The 23638-nt window shown below is 38.0% G+C and overlaps 2 protein-coding genes across 2 annotated transcripts; one reads left to right on the top strand and one right to left on the bottom strand.

Moving 5' to 3' along the window:
* Positions 1–13828: 13828 nt before the first annotated feature.
* Positions 13829–16093, top strand: LOC102218364 (dexamethasone-induced Ras-related protein 1-like). Its single transcript, XM_005801432.3, has 2 exons — positions 13829–15093; positions 15205–16093. Exons 1-2 carry the CDS (start codon positions 14823–14825, stop codon positions 15726–15728), a joined length of 795 nt encoding a protein of 264 aa, XP_005801489.3. The 5' UTR covers positions 13829–14822; the 3' UTR covers positions 15729–16093.
* A 274-nt stretch (positions 16094–16367) lies between these two features.
* med9 (mediator complex subunit 9) lies at positions 16368–18175 on the bottom strand. Its single transcript, XM_005801433.3, has 2 exons — positions 18073–18175; positions 16368–16816 (listed from the first exon to the last, which is right to left on the bottom strand). Exons 1-2 carry the CDS (start codon positions 18150–18152, stop codon positions 16591–16593), a joined length of 306 nt encoding a protein of 101 aa, XP_005801490.1. The 5' UTR covers positions 18153–18175; the 3' UTR covers positions 16368–16590.
* Between the last annotated feature and the right edge of the window lie 5463 nt (positions 18176–23638).

The raw sequence follows: 23638 nt of genomic DNA, 5'->3' as shown, positions 1-23638 counted from the left end.
GTGGGAGCTCGGGTAAAAGAGTGCAATAAGGGTCAGGTGTTGTGTGTATGAGTTCATATACAGATATGTTTTGTAAATCATCTCTATATGGGCATAGGCTCTCACCTCTTTGTCAAGTCTCGCATTACAGAACATTTGTCTGTACATCACTAACCACCCTGGAGCCATATTGCCACTCGGGCACTCAAAGCAGTCCTGACCAGTTAGCTGTAATTAGCTCAGTACAGTGGGCAGGCTAATGGGCAGCTGGTATTGACAAAGTCTGTCTTTACCTGTGCACTCTGTGTGCGCCTGTCATTAGTAATGGCTGCTCAGGGCCCAGGAGTTCCAATTAGGAAATGACACACAGATAGTAGAACATGACCTTGTGTTCCTTTGTGGGCTAAAAACCTACAAACATTACTGCTGTTTTATTTTTAGCAGCGAGAGCATGAGAGGATATTCTATTTTAGTAATTCCAAAATGGAAAAGGGGGTAATTTTAGCCCTCCTCTCAAATTAACCTTCTCTAATGGTATCCATTCTTGTCCTGAAACACAAATTATATCTGCATGTGTTTAGTAATTGCTCCCTGCATTGTCCTTGCATCTATCAGCACGCTAAGATAAATAGATGCCAAGAGAAGGACAGACCTGCTATTTTTATCACGCAGCCTGTGGTCTTTTTCCTCTTTTGGTTTTAACATTCTGAATTCATCTGCTGTTATTTGTGTAAAATGTTTTCTGTCAAAGCACAGGTATGCAACCTTTACAATCCAGAGATCCATTTTGATCTCAGTCCACAATAATGATAAAGTTAAAGCTGCAAATGTTACATAATCTTTTGAAAATAGACAACTTGTAATTTTTGATAAGTGTCTAATAAAAAAAAAAAAACATTGGCATCTTTATAGAACCACCATTTTGATTTCATTGTCAGTGTTCTAAGCTAAAAACAGCCATTAAAATTATGCTAAAACAGGATATGGGATGTTGATATTCATGAAAAAGGAAAGTAGATCTTAAAAAATATTACAGGTACATAGTGTCATTCTATTGTCATGTAAGTGTCATGTCTGATTCATTATTTAATTATTGAATTGGGGCAGAAGAAGCCATCAGAAGGTGGGCATAAAGGGATGAATATAGTAGGCAACAACAATAACATTGGTTGCGGTGTTTAGACGTTTCTCATTTTTTAGAAAGTGGCCCAAAATGAGCTGGAAAATATTGCCCTCAGTGACAGAAATGGGATGTATTCATGTCTTAACGTTGTTTACAAAGAATTCTCATCTGAATGTTGGCAGCAAGACCGCCCAGCACTAAGGAGGGGAAACCACATTACCAGACCACCAGGTGAGCTAGTCTCTGAGATGTCAAGGGAGAGTGACGCCCACCAAATTCCAGCATAGCCCCTACAGTCCACTGAACACATACTACAAGACATAATGAAGCAACTTTGAAAAACAAACACAATATAATTATTGCTCCTTTTCATAAGGACTGGACTATGACCACTCTTAATTGTGAGTGGTTTAACTCAGAGTTAACAGTTACCACAGTTCCTCTATTACTGGGATCATAGATTAAACCCAGTTTTAGTACTTCCCAAAGCTCACTTTGCAAATGTTTTAAACCAAGAGAGGAAAAAAACAACACACACACAAAAATAATCATAGGAAGATAATTGTTTGTTTTTGTGACAAACAGAAGGTGGACAGATGGTTCCCCAATACAGCCATCATACATGTGTCATATGTGCTATTTTGCTGGGGAAGCTGTTGTACTTTATACAAACTTTAAGGCACTGTGAAACTGTTACAGCAGTTTCACAGCAGGGTGTAACTGCTGTAACCAAAGTCCAAAACATGCTTCAGTCTTAAGCACTAAAAGCTTTAATAATAGTAGAGTAAAATATTTAAAACTCATGTTTTAAAGAAATAAAATATTTTATGTGCATTAATATTTTGGTATGCTGATTTGTCTATCAAAATGTCATTAGCTGTCATCCACTTGAAACCCTCCTGAAGGACATTAAGGAGGAAAGCTTTTGGCTTTCATGTAATACGTCATTTGAAAATGATTTTGTCACAGGAGGGTGAAACTGTTAGTCACAGTTCATTTTCATTTATTAAAAAGGTCAAAAGCTTTGTTTTCATTTTAACCATGTGGCTAATAGTTTACATCTGCTCCACTCATAAATGAAATGTAGAGATTTTTTTAAAATTATTTTGTTTTTAATCTTCGATATTGTACCTCCTTGGGTACAATTTAAACAACACCCTCTGGAAACATCCATAATATTTTCTGGTACGTTTCTTAATCAAAAAGCTTTTAAAAACAAGTCAATATGTAAATAAGAAATTGCAGGATCTTTCAAACAAATCATGAATCATTACTGAAACAGATAGCTGCATTAACATTAACTGCCTCTCTTATCATAGCCACATGTACTTTGATATCCTTGTGATGCTTTTCTGTTTACACACTTGAGAAATCACAGAGACAGACAGGGACACACACTTTGTGGATATCAGCTGACAATTCCAAGACTCAGTTATGTTTCCAGCATGAAGATCACCAGTGTAGTGACTATGCTTGTGCATGCGTCCTATGTAATTATTTGAATGCAGTATGCATATATTTCTTATTAGCTGAACAGCAGGGATATCTGAGTATGCTGCTGTGTAGTAATTACCTGAGCGGTTTGCTAAATCAGCATCAAACTGGGTTAGAATAGGCACCAGTTACACAGCATCAAGGTAAACAAAAACAGAGAGGATGGGCCAGTACAGACGGGGTGTGATATTCGTCTTGTGTTATGAAATACTCCTTGTGCTATGTGAGTCATATCATTTAGGGGGATATTTTTCTATTGATGGAGTATGAAAATGTTAAGATTAATATTAATTTAGTCTTAGATTTCTTTTTCTTTAAATGCAAGTAAATTAAATGGATTGGCAACCTTTCAGGGTGTGCCCTGCCTCTCACCCAATCATCATTGGAGATACGGACGGACGGGCAAGCGGGCGGGCGGATGGACGGACGGATTTGAGTGGTTTTGGAGATGACTGAATATGCCAAGCTTTGAACATCTCACAGAGTATTGTTTAATCCATCATGTGAAAATTGGGTTTGTCAAGGCAATCATAGCTTACATATACTGTAGTAAGTCCATAGTAACTCCAGAAAAGCTGCAAAGACCCACAACTCATGAGGGGAATGAGTTCAACTTTATCAAGTCAACTTTATGTCATACAGTTTACATATTTGGTCTTTATGGTGGAGAGACAACTTGAATATTGATGCTCACAGACACTCTCTCTGCCCAGTCTTGCTAAGACTGAACTCTTTAAAGAAGAAAGTCTCCATAAATACCCGCAAAGAGTTGCAGTTGTAACTGAGAAAAATGGTGATCCTAAAAGGCATTGGCTCATGTGAACTGAACTCAACATCAAAACATCAAAAGTTTCAGATTTTTATCTGTAAAATAATTTAAAATAGTGCACCATAATTTTGAATTTGTTTTCCAATTTAAATGCATTAGATTTGTATCTACAGCATGGCATAATGTAAAAACATGCATAAATACCATTGTGCTGTCCTCGCCCTGAGATTTCGAGTTTTCAGCAGCTAGACAGCCAGACAACGACGCTGCAATAATCAAACTTCTTTCTTTTCTACTTGTTTATTGAAGAGTGGCCTCTGACCACCAGTGTTGTATAGTAACAAAGTACAAATACTTCACTACTTTACTTAAGTATAGTTTGGAGTACTTCATACTTTCCTCAAGTATGAACATTTTTGATGACTTTCACTTTTACTTCACTATATTTCCGAACTTAATTGCGTACTTTTACTCCGATACATTTTCAATGTGTGGTTTAGTTACTCGTTACAAACACGCGAGAGAGAGAAACAAAGTGTTTTGACCCCACCTACTGATTAGTAAGTAGCAAGCAGGCTACCGAACAAAGTCCGTAGCCTGCTTGCCTGGGCTTGTTCATCACCTCCAATAGGATACACCTGTTTCGCTTCTCCCATTGTTGGGGAAATCAGAAATCAGAACACCTTAGACCAGGTGGGTGGGTGGGTGGGACGAACAGAGAAGAGTGCTGCCCGCACTGACGCGGCTCAGGGATTATGTGACACGCAGCGCCGTGCCCTATAATGCACTGTAAGCTATGTAATGTGTTTTGAGGCAATTGACCAAAATCCCGGACAATTTTTAAATTCCCCCCGGACATCTTTTTAGGTCTGAAAAGTAGGACATGTCCGGGAAAAAGAGGACGTCTGGTCACCCTAGTTCAATGGGGGACAGAAGCCATAGCGATAGCAATTTAGACTCAATTTAACGAATATAGGAAAGGCATGCAAGTTCAAAACCACAAACCATTAACATGTGCTACTCTTTAAAACTGGAACAATTTATTAGCAGGTTTCATTTTGCCTGCACTTGGTTGGGTACATTATTTTAAGTTTATTTGACAAGTTTACCAAAATATAAGAAATGTCATTCAAACTTGCCTTGTTTTACTTTTTACTTGTACTTTTCATTACATTACTTGAGTACATCCATTTTTACAGTAATTTCCATACTTAAGTACAAGAAGTTTCAGATACTTTAAGACTTTTACTCAAGTAACATTTCAGTCAGTGACTTCGACTTTTACCAAAGTCGTATTTTGGAGAGGTACTTGTACTCTGAGATTTCAGTACTTTATACAACACTGCTGACCACTGCCATCACTTTGGCCATCGTGAACTGAAACATACAAGACTGAGTGTTAGCCAACGAACATTGCAAATTAGCCATTCTTGCTGCTAGCTAAAAAAAAAACAACAACATTTTCCTAAATGACTCCAGCGTACAATTATTTACACCACAGTTACATAAAACAAAGAGACAATTATTGCTTTCACAATTAACCAATACTTACGAACAAATCTTGTCTGAAACACAACGTATAAGGATAAGAATCAGCTTAATCCATGAACTGTTCGGTGTTGCGTTCCACCATCTTGGATCTATATTCTTTTTTAGCGTCACCAAAACATAACAAAATATCCACCAGGGGGCGTTCTAGTGCGGTTTTCAACCTTGCTGGTCCAGCTTAACTTACAAGCTTAACTTACTTTTTTTAGGTCACAAACAATTTCACTATGGAAAAATATGTATTTAACTTTTAGTGACAACTGAAATTATCATAAAAAAATTATGTACGATATGGTAAACCATGAGTGGGCTTTCATTAGGATTAATCACAGCAAGGTGTATGTGATGAACCATGATGTTACACTGACGCACAACATTTGGTGAACCATAAACAGCTAATTTGGTGTAAGAGAGGAACCGCTTTGGATGTAACGTAGATGCTGTTGTCAACAGCAACTACGCTTTGCATTTCATGACACACGAATCATAAAAATCTATTTCAATGACAAACTAAATTTAATGTTAATTTGAACAAATTTGACATAAATACATATCTATATACCTAAATTGAGAGGAAATTTGTCAACAAGTTGATTTATTCTTTGCTTCAAACAGCTGGATGCTCTTATGACTCAAAATGTAAAGCAGTTGGGTCTTGATACTGTTTTTCATATTTCCGAGATGGGAAACATGTTCGATAAATATTTTTGGGAGGGTTATAATATTTGTTACTTATGCTAATTTATAAGGGTTTTATGTAATTCACTGGATGAATTTCTGTTAGTAAAAGTCACTGTGAGAAGCACAGGTATAAATGTGCTTCTCACATTTATACCTGTGAGAAGCAAATAAAAGTATTTTTCCCCTTTTTTGCTTCTTTCTTTTCCCATTTGTTACATAAACTGAGCTCCAAAGGGCAGCGGTTTTTTGACGTCTACAGTTAAGCATTTATAAGATCACTCAGTTGTCGCCATATTTCCTGACGGCGGTGCTCAATGGAGTACACAGAGCTGGAGGTGACTGTTCCCACTTGCACAAGTCAGATTAATGCTTAAGGGAAATAAATTAAATCACATAAAGCCAATTTTCCGAAAGCACTTTTACTGAGTCTCTTTGTATACGGACTCACTTTCTGCTGTGTATTCATTAAATAGACTTTTACAGTCCACTTGTCACTATTTTTGCCAAAGCATTTCAGCACAATGTCTTATGCAAACTTAACCTTCTTAACCAGTGTTGCTTTCTCTTCATCTTTTGATTTTGCTTTATTGTACAAGAAGCAGATTGCACCTCTACTGGCATTCAGTAATACATGCCCCCATTTACAGATTGTGTGCTTAGTGAATATCTATGCACTCTACCATTTTCAAAAAACTGCAAAAGAAATAAATAAATAAATAATGCACTTAATTACTGCACTGGTTTGCACCAAACACTATGCTTTTTTTTTTTTTGCTGCAAGCTTAATGCCAAACTAGCAGTCTCAAAGGAACCTAAACAAAATCTATAGATATCAAAACACCATATGATATCTGTAAGTAGACTAATGACAAAAATATCCATGTTTCCAAATAAAATACATTTTGTCTGACCGTTTTCAAGAAGGGAACATGAATATTGATCTGACTGAAATCTTTCCAGCAAAGACTCTGAGCCAAGGATAATGAGATGAATCTGCACAGATTGCTTGTAAATCCATTATGAAAATAACCACCTGGCAAAAAGAAGTTCTTAGTCAAAAAGGTCAACTGAGGCGAACCCTGTGAACTGCTGTTTGTTCAGTGCAAGTGAGGTCGACAAGTATTCACAAATCATTTCTGACCCCAAGAGGTTGTAATGAAATGAACTGGAAAAGTGAGGATTCAAACATATTATGTTTCCTTCTATAATATTCAGCCCCGAGCAAAGAATACCCAAATGTTCTGTAGTTAGAATAGCAGTAATAAAACATATTTTTGTTCAAGTAAAGTAAAAAGCAGCTGTCCATGAAATTACTCAAGTATGAGTAAAAAAATATCAAAAAACAAGGTTATTTGATTGCAAAGGAGCTGATAACCATCTGCTTTTAAAACAGATTTTTTTCAATATTAATCAACATATTAATCAATGATAAATGCATATATAAATTATATATATATATATATATATATATATATATATATATATATATATATATATATATATACACCCGGCCAAACAAGGTCTGCGTCAGGTGTTGGGGAACCAGAGCACCTTGATGACAAATGGGCTACTGGAACAAGACGGAAATGGGCGAGAGATGAAAATGTGGATCTGTTGGAATGCTACTACTCAAGTAACCCTAATCAGAGAGGTTACATGCAAAGACTGGTGAAGGAATGGTTACTTCGACATCCCCAGTCAACACTAAGCGCTAAACAACTAGTAGCTCAGTGTTCCAACATCCGCAAACGGCAACTGCTATCACAACTTGAGATTGACGAAATACAACACAAATGCTACGGCAAAAAGGAGGAACCTGGATGTCAGAACTGTGGGGACTTAACTACAAGTCCCCACCCAGTCAGGGGATACACGGCCCCATTGAGCGAATCAGAGCTGAACGAGACGGCTGCTGACCTGAGAGAGAAAATCATGACCCGAATGACAACCAGACCTCCTCGGCGCCAATTACAACGGCTGAGTGAAGTACCATCAGAGAATGTGATGTGAATGCAGCATTGAGAACAATCCCTACCAACACCATAACAGAAACCAATGAGCTGATCTACAACTCAGCATCAGTGATCCTTGAGACACTTGGCTATAAGACCCAATATACCAATATAGAGACCCAATACCCACCATGGAAAAGACGGTTAGAGGCTAAAATCAAGGTATCAAGGAGGGAAGTGAGCCAACTGTCAGAGCTCCACAAGGGTACAATGAAAAGACCAGTACCCAGAAAGTACAGGCAGATGCCCATACCTGAAGCACTCGAAACTGCCAAACAGAGGCTCCAAGCCTTGGCCAGCCGCCTAAAGAGATACACAAGGGAGAATGAATCCAGAAGGATTAACCGGCTCTTCTCCACTCAACCAGCTAAGGTGTACTCTCAATGGCAGGGTAATAACAACAGAGTAGACCCACCAAGGCTGGAGACTGAACAATACTGGAAAGGCATATGGGAAAGGGAGGCGTCCCACAACAGCAATGCACAGTGGTTGATCTCTCTACGAGAGGACCATAATAACCTCCCTGAGCAAGCCTTGGTAACCATCACTGTGACAGATGTCCAAGAAAGAGCCTCAGGTATGAAAAACTGGACAGCACCAGGGCCTGACATGATCCATGCCTACTGGCTAAAGAAACTCACTGCCCTCCATGAGCGACTGGCAGACCAAATGAACCAGCTGCTACAAAGTGGGACTCACCCTGAATGGTTAACTGAAGGGCGGACAATCCTAATCCAGAAGGATCCATCAAAGGGTCCAGTCCCACCCAACTACCGACCAATAACCTGCCTCTCCACAACATGGAAGCTCATGTCAGGCATCATAGCGGCCAAGATAAGCAAACACATGGATAAACACATGAGCACGGCACAGAAAGGTATCGGTGTAAATAGCAGAGGAGCCAAACACCAACTCCTCGTAGACCGCACAGTTGCCCGAGACTGCAAAACCCGACACACCAACCTGTGCATGGCCACCTTCTCTATATGGATGACATCAAGCTGTATGCCAAGAGTGAGCGAGACATCGACTCACTGATCCACACCACCAGGATCTACAGCACGGACATTGGGATGTCATTCGGACTAGAGAAGTGTGGTCGGCTGATCACAAAGAGGGGGAAGGTCATCCGCACAGAAGGGGTCTCACTCCCAGAAGGAACAATAGCAGACATAGAGGACAGTTACAAGTACCTAGGTATACCACAAGCAAATGGCAACCTCGATGAGGTCACAAGGAAAGGAGCCACAGCTAAATACCTCCAACGAATAAGGCAAGTCCTGAGAAGCCAGCTCAATGGCAAGAACAAAATCCGCGCAATAAACAGCTATGCCCTGCCAGTAATCAGATACCCTGCTGGAATAATTAGCTGGCCAAAGGAGGAGATAAAAGCCACTGATATTAAGACTAGAAAACTACTAACAATGCATGGAGGATTCCATCCCAAATCCAGCACCCTGAGACTGTATACGAGCCGCAAGGAAGGAGGCAGAGGACTAGTGAGTGTGAGAACCACAGTCCAGGACGAAACAACTAAGATCCATAAATACATCAGGGACAAAGCCTCAACAGACAATGTGCTCAGTGAATATCTCAGACAACAGGGAACGGAGGTTGAGGTGCCAGAGATACCATCATGGCAGGACAAGCCCCTACATGGGATGTACCACCAGCAAATAACCCAAGTGGCTGATATCAGTAAATCCTACCAATGGCTGGAAAAAGCTGGACTCAAGGACAGCACAGAGGCCCTCATCCTGGCCGCCCAGGAACAGGCCCTAAACACCAGAGCAATAGAGGCCCAGATATACCACACCAGACAAGACCCAAGGTGTAGGTTGTGCAAGGAGGCCCCTGAGACAGTCCAGCACATAACAGCAGGGTGCAAGATACTGGCAGGGAAAGCGTACATGGAACGACATAACCAAGTTGCAGGCATAGTGTACAGAAACATCTGTGCAGAATATGGACTGGAAACCCCGAGATCAAAGTGGGAAACACCCCCAAAGGTGGCGGAGAACGCCAGAGCTAAGATCCTGTGGGACTTCCAGATCCAGACAGACAAAATGGTAATGGCGAACCAACCAGACATTGTCGTAGTGGATAAACAACAGAGGAAAGCCGTTGTGATAGATGTAGCAATACCAAGCGACTGCAACATCAGGAAAAAGGAGCACGAGAAACTAGAGAAATACCAGGGCCTCAGGGAGGAACTGGAGAGGGCCTGGAAGGTGAAGACCACAGTGGTGCCTGTGGTCATCGGGGCCCTCGGGGCAGTCACCCCCAAACTGGACCAATGGCTACAACAGATCCCAGGAACAACATCAGACATCTCAGTCCAGAAATGTGCAGTCCTTGGCACAGCCAAGATACTGCGCAGAACCCTCAAGCTCCCAGGCCTCTGGTAGAGGACCCGAGCTCAGAGGATAAGAACCACCCGCGGTGGGTGAGAAGGGAATTTTTTATATATATATATATATATATATATATATATATATATATATAGTATATAAATATATATACTGTATGTATATATATACTGTGTGTGTGTATATATATATATATATATATATATATATATATATATATACATATATATATATATATATATATATATATATATATGTATATATATATATAAATATATATAATTTATATTTATATTAATTTCTATCATTCTTTTTTTAAAGTTACTCAAGTAAATGTAACTAATTAAATGTAATTAGCTACTACCCACCTCTGGCCATAAACTGATACATAAAAGGCTCATGAAGATGTTTACCTTCATATATTTACAACCTTACACACCATGCGTAAAATCACTGCTCATGTTGCTGATAAAAACACAGCTGACAGATTATCAGACCACCAAAACACACAGGTGTTCAGCAAGCTAAAGCCTAACTACAGTCTCTAAGCTGATTGGCCGTGACGTTTTTAGGCTTTTGTCCTGGAAATCAAAGGATCATGCTTCATTCATCGGATTCTCTGCAGCGTGGCCCTGACTGACACGCAACGGACTGAGAGCACACGCCATGTAAACACACCATTCAAAACATATACAGCATGAGGTGGCCTTGTCTGTTTTCTCCAGAATCTCACTGAACACAGGCAGCCCCTATCTTTCTGTATTCAACTGCTTTCCTCTGACTCTGCTGAGTTAAAACTGATAATTTAGACTTACATTGTGGAACATGATTTTATTTCCCAGAATGTTATTTTCTTTGTTGCCATAATACAAACGCATGACCAATGTTGCTGGTCAGATAACTTAACTTAAGTCTATTACTTTGATTTTTAACCAAATGCGGTTGCTGTGGTTTATATGTAGTTACAAATCATACTTTTGTAGACCCAGGTATAATAAATACTCCTCTACATCTTTTTAAAGAATTTTGTTTGTGCTAAAGACTTTAACTTCTGTCACTAGCTACTTGGGTCCAGGAGTTCTAGTGCCTGTCATGACAACAATGGCATTGCCGACATTGTAGGTATCTCTTAATAGAGTGCAGAAGACTACCATGTAATAGTTGCCACTCCTAAAACTACTGAAAGGTTAACTTTTGGGTTTGCAGACATGTCCAGATCAAACCTGTCTGCCCAGTGAGAGTCCAGTTGGTGTTGGAAGTGCTCTCCTGAATATGCCAGACCATATGATAGCGTACCGAACTGCACCGGCTAGTGCTATACCACACAGTGGTGATGAGGTACTAAATCCTTATTTTCTCTGTAAAATGGAAAAATAAAAATAATTTTCATTTCCTCGCAAAGTCTTAAAAGAATGCTGATATGAGTTCTTTCCCAATACATCACAACCTAAGTTTGGTGAGAGGCTGTGAAAGCTTGACCAAAACAACAACAACAACAACAAAAATATGTTTCTTCAGCTGTGAAGCGTTTTGTCCTCATACAAGAACTCCAAATGTTTTGCCTTTCAGAGCTTTCCTGTCCTCGTTGCTAATCTGTGAAGGCAAACATTGCTGAGAAGAAAATTAGTATAATGTGTATAATTGTTCATGGCGTAAGCAGGCTGCCACCGGTGTGTTTGCTCTTCTGGACCATGTTGCCAGGATGGTGAGTGTGCAAGAAGTCCATCTATGTAGAAAAAACAAGACTGGAGATTAGCTTAGGCACAAAAACATGTTTTAAGAGACTAAGCATGAGGACACAGTATACTGAAGTCTGTTTCTATATAAAGTATCACAGCATCAGTACAGTGTGAGGCATGTAATTTTTTGCCGATGAGATCCAAATTTTAATAAACAATAAAAAATCATTCTATCACTCTCTATGTAGGTTAATGCTAAGCAAATTTAAAGTGTTGATACTAGTCAACTGAAATGCACATTTCTGTTTCCATGTAATATGTTTATAAAAGCAGTATCATGACAATGGTGTCGTTCTGAACGTGATATGTTTTATGCAACTCTGGGAACACACTGGCTTAAATTTTCAACCAATAGTGAGGGATGTAGCACAGGTTCACTCCACCTCACATGCACAAATCCATCACTGAGGCTTTGAACAACCCTGGCTTAGGTGTATGCGTATCTCATTTCAACCTGTTGCCCCACAGAAGGCTAAAAAAGGTCACCAGTGTTGGCAGGTATGAGGTTTCACAAAATATAATTAGATAAACACAGAGATATATGGTTAAGCTTGTCCTCAACTTAAGTGTCAAGAATAAAGATGTTTTTGCTCTTTCTGGAGCAGTTACAGGATACTTGAAGCAGAGAAGGCGACATGAAACTGTGGTGCAGAATGTTTACGATGAACAATGTCAACGTCTTGAACGCGGCTGACATTGGCTGTACTGCTTCGATAAACAATAAAACAATGACGCAGGTTTGTAAACCCAGTGAAAACACGGGAAGCAGTAGGTTGGCCTACAAATTACACTGAGAATTCCCAGCAACACAGGGCACCTTCAGTTAAATTAAAAACATGTTGACAATTGTCTCAACAACATTATATGGCTCAACATCAGCAGCCTCAGAATAGCCAATGAGTGTTGTTGTCTGAGGTTCTTTCTTGGTTGGTATTACAGAACATTTCAATAGTATTCAAATGCCTGCGACATTTTCACATTCAGTCTCAAGCTTCACTGCATTTTATTGGAATTACATGTGATATGATATGATAAAATGTTGTTGCCTATGATAGGTGTTCTTGCTGATGCATTCAGCTTCAGCCCTTCTCTCAACTATGAACAAAAGTATCCCCATTGTTTAATACTGTCACTAACATGTTTTTTTTGTTTGTTTGTTTGTTTGCTTTGTTCTGAGTGATGCACAGTTAGTTTTCCACTAGTTATGCTGTCAAAATATTCTTCTACCTTCTACATTCAAACAGTGTTATCTGTGACTTGTCTGGCATGTTTCTTTGGTGCAATGTATTGCTTCGATACAATAAAACAATGACGCACCCCACAACATTGTGTGTGGGGTGTGAACACTTTTGTGATGCACCTTATCTAAAATGTTGCTCTACCCAATATATAGAAGCTGAACACATTAATTAAGTAGTCAAAAATCAGACTTTGAAAGAGAAGAACTGAGTTCCACAAGGTGTATCACATGTGCCAGCACACTCGACACCTAAATCATTTTCAAGGCTGTCCCTTTTATCAGAAATCTCTCTCTTCTTCACACTGATTCACAGGTGAGAGGATAGGTTAAAGGTGATGAGTGCTTAAAGCGGAAAAGTGGATGAGCAGAGGCTGAGTCACAAGCGGCGGGCTCTATCTTGGGCTACCTTAATTAATAGGCCATATGAGAAAGTCGATACAGATTGGATTGAATGGCTTGCAGGCAGTAGTTAAAACCAGCTGGACTTCTCCTTAGATTTTTTTTCCGCCCTTCGAGCCACTATGACGTTTGCTGCCACTGTGTTTGCATTCTGACATTTTGTAAAACAGCAACAGTGATGAAAGAGCCAACTACTGGGATGTGATGAATAACTGGGCTAGTTTTATGGCTCCTAAAAGAAATGCTTAAACATATGTGGTTTGTATGCTGTACCAGTTTTTCCTCAAAAGGGTAATATGTGTTTTTGTTTTTGCTCATGCATGGTGGCCCATCAAAGGGGGACGCCATCAGAATCTGTACTGACTTACTTCATGTATTTAATCACATTTGTTCTTTATTGTTTTGATTTTACATGGAGATAAAGGGCACATATTTAGATACATTCACAAGAAAAACTTTTTTTCTCAGCATAAAAAAACATTGAAAAAATATTTCACACTATTATTCAGATGAATAGAGATAATTAATTATATATTTCCGTCTTTAATTGATCTTAAAGTTTCCACTATAACTGCTCAATGGGATTTGCTGCATAATCCTCTCAGGTCTACCTTTATCCATGCTGTTTGTCAAGGTTTGGTCACCACAGTTTTTTCTTCCACTCAACTTTTCATTATATCTGAATACCACTTTCTCTTAACAGCTAGACTCTTTATTAGAAACAATACTTTTCTTATATTACTAGGGCAGGGTTTTAGTGACTACTTTCTGGACAACTGTACGTCTGCAGTTTTCTCTGTGATTGTTTAAGCCTCAACATTTATCTTTTTTAATTATTCAGTTTATCTAGTATTCCAATTTTCTAGAACACTGAATCTTCGTGTCATAGCTTTATGCCACAAATATCAAATCCGACAGAAACAAGTGCTTAAAACATGTGATTCAGGATGTGAGTTAAAGATTCTTCATTATTATAAATACATACATTTTTAATAAAGTTTACAATTCACAGAAAATGTCGTCTCAAGGCAACATTCAATTTATACACAGAAATGCAGTCAGTACAGTCAATCCAACCCAACCCAATCCATTCAAATTAAACATTTTTAACAAATGCTGAAATAAACCAAATTTTCGATGATTTTCGAACTCGGTGACATGTATATGAGAACATAAGTTTGTATCTGATCAGTTTCTCTTTTGATATGGACAGAACTGACGCAGAACCGCAGCCTTACTAAACACTAAATCACTAAAGTTGATTGCCGCTCTCCGCTCTTGCTCCTACGGTGCTAGGGTGACGCATGACGCAATGGAGGCGCGGCGATCTTCTCCAATAAATTCTCAGCCAGCAGCCCGTCTCAGCTTCAGACAGAGCGCATTCAGACCTTTCCCATCACTGCTTGGATTTAAAACTATCCCCACACTGACAAGGCACCGCTGAAGACGGGGTGCAACTTGCTGCAGCTATGATTAAGAAAATGTCTTCATCCGAGAATGACTTCGACATTCCTGCCAAGAATTGCCACAGGATGGTGATTCTTGGCTCCACTAAAGTTGGGAAGACGGCCATTATCTCCAGGTTTCTCAACGAGAGGTTTGATGACCAGTACACACCGACTATTGAAGACTTTCATAGAAAGTTCTACAGCATCAGAGGGGACGTTTACCAGCTGGACATCCTGGATACATCTGGAAACCACCCGTTCCCTGCAATGAGGAGACTTTCGATTCTCACTGGTGAGTTTATAGTTAAATCAAAAATCCAAATTACTCTGTTCGGTGGTTTAGATCTGACTTTGTGAACTCTTCTTGATATTAAAACATGTTCCTTTGTGTTTGTTTTTACAGGTGATGTTTTTATCCTGGTGTTCAGTCTGGACAACAGAGACTCGTTCCAAGAGGTGCAGCGTCTGAAGCGCCAAATACACGAAACCAAGTCCTGCCTCCGCAACAAAACTAAGGAAAAAGTGGACGTCCCGCTCGTTATCTGCGGCAACAAGTGCGACCGGGACTTTTACAGAGAAGTGCAGGACGAAGAAATCGAGAAGCTGGTAAGGGGGGACGAGCACTGTGCGTACTTTGAGATCTCTGCAAAAAAGAACACCAACGTCGACCAGATGTTTCAGACGCTCTTTACCATGGCCAAGTTGCCCAACGAGATGAGCCCTGACCGACACTGCAAGGTTTCCTTGCAGTACTGCGACGTTTTGCACAGAAAGTCATTCAGGAATAAGAAGTGCAAAGATGGGAACGCATACGGGATAGTGGCACCGTTTGCGCGCAGACCAAGTGTGCACAGTGACTTAATGTACATCAAAGAGAAAACAATAGGTGGCAGTCAGGCCAAAGAGAAAGGCTGCGTTATTTGCTGACGTCTTTACCAAATAGACTGCTCAAAACTCTTGCAGCCAAATAAATAAATAAAAATCATCCGGGCTGCAGAAAACACGAGACCAAATAGAAAATAAAAAAACAACAAAAAAAAAACTGTAGACTGCTTGATCCAAATAGAGGTCGAGACGTGGTGCAGTAAATGCTCTGGAAATGCTGTAAATGTGACTGCGTTGTCTCTCCAAGAGCAGCGTTGAAGGGAAGAAATGTTTACATTTTGCTATCGTTCTCACGTAGAATGGCACTTTGAATGTTTTGCAGAATGAACAAAAATAAATTCATATGTATTTATCATGTCCTTGTCAACATTTTTTTGGACAAAGAGAAAATAAAACACTTGATACTTTTTTAGCCTCTTGTTTCTCTTGTGATTAATTTCATGCATAACACACTATATTATGTACTATTTCATCCCGTTCTTTCCATTTTTTTTAAATAAAAAGAAATCTTCAGTATTAAGATTACAATATGTTAAAGACCAAATTTATATTTCTTTATAAACAAGTTCACTGCCTTCCTTAACATTTAGGCATTTTAATTTTGTGCCAACAGTGGATTTGCTTACAATAAACACAGCAACTCATAAGTGGTAGTAGATTATGTTAATAACAACATCTAGATAAGGTTTTCAAAATTGTTTTAATACAAAAAAAAACAAGATTGGAAAATCCAAACAAAATTTACAGAATCAAACACATCCAAAAATAATAAAATAACTAATGATCCTCAAAATTATCGTGCATTGTAGGAAACAAAATCCCGTGTATGCCATGTCCTTGACCAGCATGAGTTTCAATTTACTTTTCCCTCCAGTTTGTGAAGTCCAGTCCAACCTAACTAGTGTTATGATGCTTTGGGGACATCGAACATGCATAGGCTTTTGTATTTCTGAAGCAGTTGGTTCTTGGTGCGCACCTGCTCTCTCAGAGTGGCCAGCTGCTGCTGCTGCTCCTGTGGACTGCTGTCTATCCCGGGCATGTTGGAGATTTGCTCCCTAGCTTTCTGAATCTTTGTTTTCAGCTTCATCAGCTCTTGATGAACATCCTGGCCATCCTTATCCTTGTCCATGCTTGAAAAGACAAAGACAAAAGTAAAATAAAACAAAACCTAAATATCAATCTGTTGCATTTTTAACCTGAGAGCTTCCTATAAGAGTAACATCTAAACATCTGTCCAATGTAGTCCGGTTAAAACCCAGACTACATTGGGCTTACAAATGTAAATGATGTTGAAATGGCATGGATGCCTAAGACTTGTTAAATTCCTGAAACACTTAAAACAACATCAAAGGTATTACCACAAAATAAGAGGGTTGTCTAAATCTTTAATACACTGAAGGAAGTTGTATTTTTTCTTATTTTTTAACTGCTGGCAAAACAAAAAATGTATTTATGGGCAAACAAAGTTACACTCCAACAAATACAAGTGAAATTAAAAGCTACAGTAATTGTTTAATCAATATATAAATGTGTCAAAGTGAAATTTATTGACTGTTTAAATTCATTTTATAAGCTTGATGGAAAAAGACATCTGATTGGTCAACCTGTGGAACAAGTATTTGGGAATTGAATATTGATCTGAATAAAATTACAGTCTTGCCAGTTTCACCCACATGTTTTGTAAATTCATCATCTACAACACTGTGATTTTTAAATAAGAAACTGAATATATATCATCAAACTTATTTTGATGGCAGTAAACAGGTTGTTAAATGGATCGTGTTCTAAATAGCAGTAATATGTTACGTGATGTTTGCTATTTAATACATCACGTACCGGGTATTTTTGAGTCTTTAAAATGTTCTGACAAAGTTGACAGAAAACTGAATTGCTGTGGAACAGATGTGCTTACGAGCCAAAAGAGCAGCTGTAGTGACAAATAATACATTTTTTTGCTTGTTGAGAAGATTCATCAGATGTGTTTGCAGTAGATACAAAGCATCAAACCATTAACACAGTTAAGCATTTGATTGTACATCGTAAATCTTAATATATCCGCAGCATTCCACAAGTTTGTTTTCCAGCGCAGTACTAATATCAATATTGCACCTTGCAAGTCGCGCTTCCTACAGTCACTTTGTTTGTATATGCGATGATGACAAATAAACAAGTGCTCCAAAATTAGCCAGACATATGCAAATCTAAACGAGCTTTACTTGCTACGTTACATTTCCAGCTGAGAGGTAGCCATGTTAGCTTTAGCTAACAGGTCATCAGTATGCTCTGCAACGCCACGAAACCATTTCTTTCAGACGGAGTGAAGAATGAAGGTGTACAAATGTTTACATACATAGGAAGCACATTCTCAATGTAACCTTGCTCTTACCATTTGATAACATCGTGAACTAAAGGCAAAAGAGAGCAATCCTCGCTGTCTTTCTCCACCCTCGGTTGAGACACCGCCATCGCTCCTTGCGCAGCTTTTTCTCGTCACATTACGGTCTGCTGACGTCAGAGATGGGGAATTCGGCTCTTTTCTAGGATCCAAGTAATTTGGCTCAGTTCACAAACGAAATGATTCTTGCGGTTTCCAAAAGGAGTTTTCTTTATTGTTTTTTTGAGTATTCTTAAAAAAATTATATTTTGATAACATAATTTTCGACACAATATTGTCATATTAAATGAGTGTATATGCAAACTGTCACATTTGATTTCACCAACCCTCCAACTGTAACTGTTTTCGTTCCACGCAAACTCCAACCGTTTTTTAAGCTCATTGTCTGATCTCGTTATATCACTGTACCTGACGGAATATTAATATCATTAATGAGAGCCTTAAACCGATATCAAGCAATGTGGTTAATAGTACCCTAAAAGGCATATGAACATCATACAGCATTAGGTGGAAAAAACGGGCGGGCAGCCAGCCAGCCGTATGCGTTGGCTCGGTCATGAACGACACATCACTAGATGAAACAACTACTTACAGTTCATCAATAATCTAACCCAGAAAATAATGCAACACAAATTAATTCACCATCAATGTATATATTTGTATATTTCTAGCGATACTAATTTAATTACATCATTTAAAATATCACAAAGTAGATTGTAAGTCAGATTTAAATTGCTCAATTTATGACTGTGATGCTTTCACTTGTCCTGAATGCATGCTTAATAATACAGTGTGAAGCACCAGTCGTCTTAAATATAATAGCTTTACACACCAAAACTATTAGACCGTAAAAATGTGTGCCCCTAAATGATTTCTTAAACATACTTAAGTAGAATGGTGTCCTTTGTTCTGATTTTATTCTTAATGATCATGGAGGGAAGGCAAATTACATCTAAGCCATAGGGTTCTCACTTTTTGTGTGTTCCACACATTTTTCTTAGAAGTGACATAAAAAGTTGGGTTTTTTTCCCCCCAGTTGTTTGCAAAAAAGTCTCAAATGTAATGTTTTGTGCTAAGCAATTTACAACTTTACAAAAAGTTTAGTATAGGCAAAAATATCTTCTCTGTGGAAACATACAAACTTTAAAATATCATACATAGCTAAATGAAAACAGAACATCAGATAGAAGTGGTAGTATAATCAAAAAATGATAATAAATACTCTAGTTAGTCTGTCAAATAAGGCATTTGACAGACTTAAAAAGAAAATAAAGCTATGATTAATTCTAAACTGCAATTTGGATTTTTCCACAAGTTCTGCCCATACATAACCTCAAGTAAATAGGCCAACAACTGTCTAACATTGCACTTTGAAGGAGAAGGGGAACTTCACAGCCCTATATTTTGCTCCCTGGCAACTTTAAGAACATTGACCTAAAGCCACTGCACTATGTTCACATGCTTGACACATGATATAAAGTCCAACAAGGGAGTCTATGTAAGTCTATGTAAGGGCAAATCTAGTCTATCAGGTGGCACTATGTTGTAAAATATGCCTATTCTACAGTCAATTGACGTGATGTATTTAGGTCATACTTAAGTTGTTTTTACTTGGTTTCTCATCTGTTTTGAATCATCCTTTTGTATTTATTCTAATCATCTCTGATCTCAAAATTAAAAAAAGGTATGCTTCCTGTTTACTATGATGTTTTCAATATAACATTCAATACCACAAGGTGCAGCTGAAGCAGACTATTTCGGGAAGCAGTGATTCTGTAAGGACTGTAAGCTCTGAACTCTGATTAAATCCTAAAATATGTACACAGGAGGTCTCTAATGGCATTGGGAAGATATTTTTTTATTTATTTATCATCAATCAACACATTCTGTTCATATCCATGCACTCCCTCCAGGTCTCTTTTTTACTTCCACCAAACTTGGCTCATCTCAAGAAACAATATGTGGAGGAGGAAATTGTTTTCCGTTGAAATTTTAGTGGGTCTAGTTTTGTTTTTATAAGTATTTGATTAGAAGGAGCTGAATAAATATACCCTCCACACTTTTCAGTTTTTAAAAAATATACTTTCTATGGTTATTTGTGGTTCATGTTTTGGCCCCTGCAGAATTTCCCATGTTTGAGAAAAAGTTAAACATCTTGTCTCACATGCAGTTCAGAGGCCTTATGACTATCAGGGGAGTTTTGGATAACTTTTTGGCCTGGGTGACATTGGGAGACTTCCGTTTGAACCCATCCATAGCACTCCCCAAGTGACTGGACTTACCCTGCCCACACCTTGTAATGACGTAAAAGAGCAGCTGACAGTTTCCAACAGATGGGTCATATCCCAGCATCTCTGGCTGACAGCCAGCAATATGCAGATGTCCTGTCTGACAATATGCTGGCTAATCTTAGCACGCTTTTCTATGTGAAAGATGTGACCAATCACTGACGTTATACGCTATTAAAATCAGAGTTTAAATTTAGTTTTCGGGACTATTTCAATTAAATGCATCCTATGTGACAAATTAGACACAATCAAGCCCTTTGTAAACACTTGATTGCAAATATGAACTTAATTTTACTTTGAGTGAATATCCAGTATTTATAGATTAAGATGGTCAAGTTTCCTGTTCAGTGCCATTAAAATAATTCAACCTTATTACAACAGATTTCAAACTTAGGGTTGATTATTTAACAAAGTTCTCCACTGATTCATGGTTCAACTTTTTCTCTTGTTCATCCATTCATTGTTTGTGATTGCTTCGGCCTGTAAAGGCACAATGTGAAGAAAAAATTTCAAAATCTTTCTGGAGTAGCTTTTTGCAATCCAGTTATGTGATCTAAAAAGAAGCTTCCTTTGTGATCTATTGTATATATATATGTATCACGTTAACAAAGCCTACAACATAAGTTATTACATTCACTTAGACTCTTCTGTAGTTAGTAGCTAGAAGCAATGCAAAACAGACAACCATCTTTGTCTTTCCAAATCAAAAATATGCACCACTTTGTGTTAGTCTATACATAAAATGTCATGTGTGTGTGCATGGTTGCTTGTCCTGCATGTCTTGTGTTGGCTTGTGATGAAATGGTGGACTGTCCAGATTGTACTCTACCTCTTGCCTGATGACTGCAATCCTGTGAGGATTTTATTGTGTTGCACAGTTTTATTGTGTTCAGCAACAAGGTAGTTCAAAGTGATTTACATGATATAGATAATGGATGGATCAATAAATGGATATTGAAGTTTGTGATTGTAACTTCACAATATGTGAAAAGTTATAGCTTGTATGAATGCACTTTACACTATGATTCTGATACTTTGTCTCTTATGTTTCATCGATTCTGATTCTAAATAGCAGATGTTCTAAATGTTTTGTTCCTTCAAGGCTTTGACAAACAAAATATATTGACAAGAGGGTTTAATCTGTTCTCTTTCCTGGAAAATCACAATGAAAAACATTACATAGAAGATTCATCAGGTTTTTTTATTCATTCCACGTTCGCAGTCTAACCCCAAACTCCAGCTTTGGTTTCTTCTTACATGGTAAAAATAAATAAAATAAAAAATACACACACACACACACACACACACACACACACACACACACACACGCACGCACGCCCCCCACACACAGGCACACACAGTGAAGATCGTCCAGCATGTTTCCCGGAGCGAAACTTTATTGGGTGCGGTTAGGAACATTTTGCTCAAAAACATGAACTAAAAATGTCAGCTTCAATCTAAACAGTAAATGTCATTGAGAAAAGATGTGGAGATTGGTTAAAACTTATTTATTCAGGTTATATTTAAAGGACGCAAAGGTTGCCAAATAACATGTTTGATGCTGATTTGTATTACGGACAATGAGTAGCCAGTAAATGTGGGCATGAGTGTCCATTGATTGAAAGAACGCATGAAAAATCTATGTGTCCAGACAAACTCAAAGTAGTATTTCAGTTTCTTGTTGCAGACTGACAGCAACTTATTAACTACGAAGACCTATCGGTAAAATAAAATTGACACATTATTTAAAAACTAAAGGATGCTCTTTTTCACGAGAGTCCAAAATTTAAACTAGATCCACACTGCCCCCAAGTGCAAAAACCTGGGAATAACACGACAAAATGCATCGCAATTCTTTCTTTCTTTTTTTTCTGTTATGTTTTCATTTGTTTGTTTTTTGTTTCTTTACCCAGAGTCTACCCTCTTTGACGTATAGTACAGATATGGCAGTAAATATATTTTGTGAATTAAATAAAGGCCAATAACTTCAATATTCCCAGTTTACTTTATCTACCAACCATCTGACATTTCCCAGGAGACAGTCATAAATTAAAACTGACTTCCAAACAGTATTCTATTCTGAGTATCTTTCTTGTAGCTAAAGGTCTTTTATTGTACTGTAAATTTAGGATTTACATTTAATCACCTGAATATTAATATGCTACTCAGTTGTTAGTGATATCTTTACCACAATAGACTTTAATCTTAAAGTTAAAGCGCTCGTTTTATGCAAGTTATTCCTGAAAGTAGAGAGTGCTGCTATTTAAGATTTACTTGACATTTCAAACTGAGACAATAGTGACTAAATTTTCTCGTTTATGCCTCGTTAAGGCGACCTTACTAACCTCCACTAGGTGGTAGGCTTGAACTAGTGAATCCAAATATCGTCCCCCAAGTGGATATGAGGATTCTCTTCAGGTCTTCATTGAATCTGTGCCTCTGATTTTTCGGCAGAAAGAATTGGTTAGTGAAACTCATTAAACAGGATTTGTGTAATGAAACAGGCCATTTGTAAATGGTGAGCATAATTATGCGAGGTTAGATCTGAGAAATAAACCTTGGACTCAATTAAAGTTAAGTTAATTCAAGTCAGGTTTATTTCTTCAACAAAGCAGGTCAATGTGCCTTACACCATAAAAACACAATACAGTAACTAATTATGAAGCAGCAGTAAATATTAATTTTTTGTCAAATGCAGTAATCAAAATCATCAAGCAAATATTAAAAATATAGATTTTTATTTATATATATATATTCCAGTTATTATGAATCAAAGGCAATTCTAAGCAGGTGTTACTTAGCCTAAATTTAAAGGAACTCATTGTTTTAGCTGTTCTGCAGATTTTTGGAATTGTATTCCAGATAAGTGGAGCATAGAAACTGAATCCTGCGTCTCCATATTTGGTTCTCTGAAAGTCTAAGTGCTACAGCAAGAATCTATGTATATATTTGGTATGAAACTCTGCACTAGAAAATGACATCCCTTTAAAAAGAAAAAAAATAAACTTTACTGCTACTTTGAACACATCAAATGTTAGTTTATTTACTTCTAATAGTATTGTTTGTGCTCCTTGTTTATGTGAACTTAATTGTTTGGGCTAAAAGATACCAAACGTCTCTCAAAAATTAAAGTCCAGCAAGGAATCAATGCTCTCCTGCTCCAATACAACCAAATAAAATGATTGAATTATTTCTTCAGTATGTCATCAAGTTTGCCAGGGTCCTGGTAATGAGCCATTTGTTTGTTGGAGCAGTTACAAAACATTTGT

This window comes from Xiphophorus maculatus, chromosome 16, assembly GCF_002775205.1.
Source record: "Xiphophorus maculatus strain JP 163 A chromosome 16, X_maculatus-5.0-male, whole genome shotgun sequence".
NCBI lineage: Eukaryota > Metazoa > Chordata > Actinopteri > Cyprinodontiformes > Poeciliidae > Xiphophorus > Xiphophorus maculatus.
Note: the sequence above shows the minus strand (reverse complement) of the source record. Positions and strands in the feature narration are given on the sequence as shown.

Bases quoted from the DNA above. Each gene is read 5' to 3' on its own strand.
- LOC102218364 (XM_005801432.3), top strand. From the start codon at position 14,823: ATGATTAAGAAAATGTCTTCATCCGAGAATGACTTCGACATTCCTGCC. The intron at 15,094-15,204 runs GTGAGTTTATAG...TTGTTTTTACAG, and splicing joins GAGACTTTCGATTCTCACTG to GTGATGTTTTTATCCTGGTG.
- med9 (XM_005801433.3), bottom strand. From the start codon at position 18,152: ATGGCGGTGTCTCAACCGAGGGTGGAGAAAGACAGCGAGGATTGCTCT. The intron at 16,817-18,072 runs GTAAGAGCAAGG...TGTCTTTTCAAG, and splicing joins GTTCACGATGTTATCAAATG to CATGGACAAGGATAAGGATG.